Below are 5,693 nucleotides of genomic sequence, written 5' to 3'. Positions count from 1 at the left end.
GCATTTATGTTCCTTATGGGAATGCGGCAGCAAACGGAGCACGACCTTCTGTTTTAACACGAAACATCCGTCAGCGGGCGTCACACAGTTCAGACTGCTGCAGCGACGCTTCCATTAAAAACTCCATCCTCCCCCCCCCCTCCTCTCAGGCTCTCTGAATGTTTCCTCTCGTCTGCCAAGGTCACAAACAAACAGGAAGTCAGCTGCCGCCGGCACCGACCGCCTGCATGACGTCCGTCTGAATGAAAAGTTCTTCTTGTGTCGTGAGCGGTTTGTCCACTGGCTGCGGGGCGTTAATGTGACGCAACAACAAACTGCAGGTGCTGAGGCAGCGGCTTCTTCTTCTGAGGAGGAGGAGGAGGAGGAGGAGGGAGCTTTTATGATTTCATTTCTGAACCCTGCAGGACTTCAACTCCAAGAGAACTCCAGCAGTTTGGGAAGTTTGAGGAAAGTTAGGCCTCTCTGTTGTCTCCTGGCTACATTATCTGTTTAGTTTGTGAAAACACTAAAACACAATTTCTTTGTCACAACTTGTCACAATTTCCTTAGGTATTCAACCTTCGACACAGTTCATCATTTTCTCCTCTCTCTGTCTCCTTTCCCATGGCATAGGTCTACGGCAGGGATGGGCCAAACTTTTTGGCTCGGGGTCCACTATGAGTTTTAAATTTGACAGACGGGCAGGGCCAGTAGCAGATCGGTAAAAAAATATTTAGATGTCCACTCCTCATTATACACTCGGCACATGACTTTTCTTTTCTTTGGTCCACTCATTGTTACAGATGCAGGTTCAAAGGTGAATTATTGCGTCATTGCGTCATCGTTTGCGTCATGACGTAACCGTTTACGTGCCGTCTTATGACCCACACAGCGTTTTACGTCGCTGATTTTCTCCGCAACACCGCTCACAACAACATCAATAGAGGACTGCGTCGGGTAGTTTTTAATTATACGAAGCCAGATTAAATTAAAGAACTACTTCTGCAACCTTGTACCTTTCTCCAGAGTGCCGTGGTGCATTGTTTATTAATGTGGTTCAGCTGCATTACCGCCCGCTGCAGTGCTGCTCGTCTACCGGAGTTTATTCTCCCGTTAACTCGCGGCCGCTGTAAAGTTTTCATTGTCTGACTGTCACACAAGCAGCTGATAAATATCCCCCATCCCCATAAGTGAATGTTTTTCAGTCTGAAAGCTGTTTGGCATCACAACGCTGTTATGAAAGTTTCTCTGGCATTCTACAGGTGATGTAGCAATTCTGGCAATGTTGTGGTCGACCACCCGCTCCAGCAGCTCCAACCTCCTCAAACCCCCCAGGACTAAGCTCCGTACCATGGGAGACCGGGCCTTCAGCTCGGCTGCTCCCAGTCTGTGGAATGATCTCCCCGACCACATGAGAGCACCACAGACCGTGGAGGCTTTTAAAAAAGGCCTCAAAACCCATCTCTTCAAAAGAGCCTTTGCCTAGACCTTTTTTTCACCCTTTTATTATTTTTTTAATTTTTGTATTGCTTTTTATTAATTCTACCGTGTTGTGTAATGTTTATTTATATGGTTCATGCTCACTGCTTGTAGCACTTCGGGATTTGAAATCAAATATGAAGTGCTTTATAAATTGAACCCATTATTATTATTATTATGTTAGCATAGCAACCGAAGCTAATCAGACTATCTTGACTACTTGTTGCTCTCATATTATGGCATAAGCCGTTTTCTACACAAATATTTTACCGGCGTAGTTTTCGTTATGATTTTACTTGTGATGGCCACATGTAGCCCGTGTATTGATTCCATCCGATAGCTGCAATAATACAAAACAACAGGAAAACGTCTGCCTCTAATGGTCAATAACAGTAAACGGATGGTTATTAAAGTAAGGTCAAATAAACAGAATCACACTAAGCCTGGTTAGTGTGCCTGACTTTATATAAGTGTTTTTATAAGTGTGTGGTCGCGTTCTAGTCACTTTGCTCAGCGCTACTGCTTGTTACAACTTGTATTCGCCGACCTTGCCGGGTTGCCGAGTGGGGCCAGCAGAGAGAATAGACCAGACTCCAGCAAAGGTAAATTATGTCTATTGCGCCATCTAGCGATCAACTGAAATGCCGGGTATTGCAGGAAAAAGGCAAAATGAATGTGGTCTTTACTATAATTTGGACAATTTTGTACCAATATTCGGCGGGCCGGATTCAAAAGCCTAACGAGCCGTATATGGCCCGCGGGCCTTAGTTTGCCCATGCCTGCTCTAGATGATAGGAAAGGATTTTCAATACTTCCTTTATAACCTTTGTAATTGGGATAATATGCAGCAAGCCAGTCATTATAGCCCGAGGAACCAATCACCATCGCATCCCTTACTTAATGTACTCAGTTACTAGATCTCTTCATGCATTTTCCACTTTAGACTGTTCTATTCTAATATGCATATGTTTGTTCATTCTAATGAGTTCTAATCCTATCATCCAAAGCAGACTCACTTCAGGTGGATCTCAGTGTACATGTTGAGGAAGTACCCCCCCAACAGGTAGCCCGCTGCTGGGCCCACAATGGCTGCCGTGTAGAAGATCCCTAGAGAGAAAGAGAGAATACTGACTGTCTACTTCCTGTTTCCTACTGGTCAAAAGAGCCCCATTGTTCTTTGCTGAGTTTCTGAGTTTGTTCTCAGAGTGAGTGTTTTATGAGAAAGAAGGAACTTGATGTGAGCATGTGATTAGGTGAGAGGATTTCCTCGATGGGTTAAATTGTGCTCTGATTCTGTTTGAAATGCACAAAGTGATATTTTGGAAGAGTGGATGTTGAATGGTGAATATTACAAAACTCAAGAGCCTGAAACCCTCAAAAGGAAAGTGCCAACACTAAAACTCTGTAAAAGGTAACACAACAATGAGCATCATAGACGATGACTGGGATGTGACATTTGCAGAAGATTTACTGACTCTATCTCTGTGTTTAGCAAAAAGGCACTTCACATCTACAATACAATCTTTATCAGTTTTCAATTCTCAGTAATAGAGCTAATAACAGTGCTGCGATTGACTTCTGGATCGGTACTGTGCCGTTAGAGAGAAACAAGTGTTACTATAGAAGGAAAGTGTTGAACATATTCAACTAATTTACAACATAAAATGCTTTGATTCAAATTGGACGCCATGAAAACAGGAGGAAAAAAGTGTGATGAAACCCGTTTTGATGTGATGGAATTTCTATAATCATGCTCAAACTTAGATACCATTAATGCCACAACAGACTGAAACTGCTACAGAACATGCTTCTTCTACAAAAAGATACAGTTGGGAATTTTCACAAGACCTGCAATATGCATGTGTTCTTATTATTCTATGAAATCATAGCGCTTTAAAAACACTAAAGTGAACATCCGGTAACAGAAAAGTCAGCCTCACAAGTCTTATGGCGCATTTCCACTACAGCGCGGAGCTCGCTTTAAGCGTGCCGTGCAGGGCCCATTTTTGGTTGCGTTTCCACTAGCGTAGTACCGGCTAGCGGGTACTATTTCACAGTTTTTCTGGCCCGATAAAATCAAGGTTTTTTCGGGCCAACAACCAGGCTGAGTCGGGCTGAGAATGCTAAACTAGAGAATCGCTGGCAAGGGGATACAACTACAACAAGATGAACATATTTGACCGTGATTTAATTGTTATACACGTTTCAAAATGATGCCGAAGTAACAACATACTGATACCGGTTAGTAAAAAACCATGAATTAATGCTTTGACAAGTCTGCCAGACAGACCGGCAGGCGAAAAACCTTTAAAATGGGTGTGTTTTCTAAATGGAGTTCGGCTAAGCTAACGCAGTATATGCTCCGACTGTCCACACTCACAACAACGGCCTATACAGACATAAATAAACCAGCGACTGTATTCACCATGACACAGACAGTATGTGGTTTGTACTTGTTTAACTTTTGTCTAGTTTCGGAACAGATATGAGGCATACATGCCAACCTTTCCAAATCCAAAAGAGGTAGGTTTGCACGCAGCAAATGTGCACGCCCAAATTAGGTAATCAGAAGAAATGGAACCCCAGTAATTACATGTATAAACCATGTATTCAACATATATTGCATCATTTTAAGCATTTTTCAGAAAAAGTGGTAATTTGGTAAACAGTGTCATCAACAACATTTAGTTTGGTCTGTGGTCCATGTTTGGTCTTTAAAATGCCCGAAAAGTAAAAGAATGGGAGATAAATATCCCAAAGTCTCCACATTTTATTATATTTTTAATGTGTTTCTGGTCCTCTTTCAGTTGAGACAGTGTAGATCAGTGATTCTCAAACTTTTTCATACCAAGGACCACTTAACCCAGGGGTCTGCAACCTTTTTGACCAAAATAGCCATTTTGCTGCTTTTTCCCAAAAATGTTTTTGTCTGGAGCCGCAAAACATATTTCATAGCTTGATAGCTAATAAAGTTGTATTTATTGTTATATCAGACAAAAACTATAGTTTTTATGCATTTATTAGGCTATTTATTACTATATACTATTTAGAATTAAAAATAATACACAGGCCTACTTTAAAATAAATTAAACACAGCACTTGGGGAGTCCTCTGCACATTTGAAGGAAAAAAAAAATTATTAAAATGGGCCCACTTTGAAATAAATAAAACATATAGCTGCACCCTAAAAATAGTTAAAGGTAGGGTAGATAAGAATGGAGAAACCAGCTCGAGTGCGCTAGAATTTGAAAATACACAACCGGAAAAAATATGCCTCTTCCTTCAGACTTCCTTACAGAGCCCCTCCTCCAACACACACGAACGCGTGCATGACCAATGAGGGCACGAGATAAGTTTGTGCACAGATGGAAGGCTGACAGGCAGGTAGGCCATCCAGTTATTTTAGCCGGGCCGGCTCAGATGATTGGTCGTGCTTTTTACAGCGCTACGGCTTCGAGAGATTAATTTTTGTATGTATTTATTGTCAAAGCATTTAATATATTCATTGCTATCGGGATGTTAAGAGCATTCCATGGAATATAACAAAAAGTGTTTTCTGAAATAAATTACATACCCCATTGAATTATGACCTATGATTATGACGGAAGATCATCAGCTGTCTTCCTCTCCCGTGTTGTTCCCGTTGTTCCTCGATACTTAAAGGCTGCAGCACCTTTGACAACTTCTCTCTACATATCAAACATACCGGTAAACCAGCATCGTTTGCTGTGAAAGCATATAACTCTGTCCACACAGAATTAAATCCTGTGTTTCTCCAGTACTGTTCTTTGATTTATCCATAGTTCGCTCATCGAGCCGGGGGTCAGGTTATTCACCCGCAGGAAAAGGCGCTCGCGCGGGACCGTAGCAGGATGTGACGCATATTTTAGTTGACCTAATTAAAACCGTTTGGTTTTTTATTTATGTGTCACAGTATCACCTCAAAATACAAGATACGAAACATTTTAAACCATGTAACAAAATATAAATAGTCCTACAAATACTTTTATTTTATTTCCTTCTTATTTTTGTCTAAGCTCAAGGAAGCCAGAGGGGGGGGCTTAAAGGGCCGCATGCGGCCCGTGGGCCGCGGGTTGCCGACCCCTGACTTAACCAATAAAAAAACACTCGCGGACCACCTAACTCCACAAATATCCAAAAACACATCGTTTTTTACAAATCGCCTGAAAATGGTACAAACAAGTGGCCACATGTGTGATGAAGGTGTTTATCTG

At 41.8% G+C, this 5,693-nt stretch overlaps 1 protein-coding gene across 1 annotated transcript in view; it reads right to left on the bottom strand.

Moving 5' to 3' along the window:
• slco4a1 (solute carrier organic anion transporter family, member 4A1) overlaps positions 1–2,565 on the bottom strand; it is a gene marked incomplete at both ends in the record, with an annotated part of 7,633 nt that extends 5,068 nt beyond the window's left edge. Inside the window, one exon of the mRNA XM_010787579.1 lies at positions 2,475–2,565. Coding sequence (XP_010785881.1) covers positions 2,475–2,565 — 91 coding nt within the window. The remainder of the gene's footprint in view (positions 1–2,474) is intronic.
• Positions 2,566–5,693: the final 3,128 nt, after the last annotated feature.

The sequence above is a fragment of the Notothenia coriiceps genome, unplaced genomic scaffold (genome assembly GCF_000735185.1).
Source record: "Notothenia coriiceps isolate Sejong01 unplaced genomic scaffold, NC01 NC01_scaffold00030713, whole genome shotgun sequence".
NCBI classification, from domain to species: domain Eukaryota; kingdom Metazoa; phylum Chordata; class Actinopteri; order Perciformes; family Nototheniidae; genus Notothenia; species Notothenia coriiceps.
This window is presented reverse-complemented; position numbering and strand designations above follow the sequence as displayed.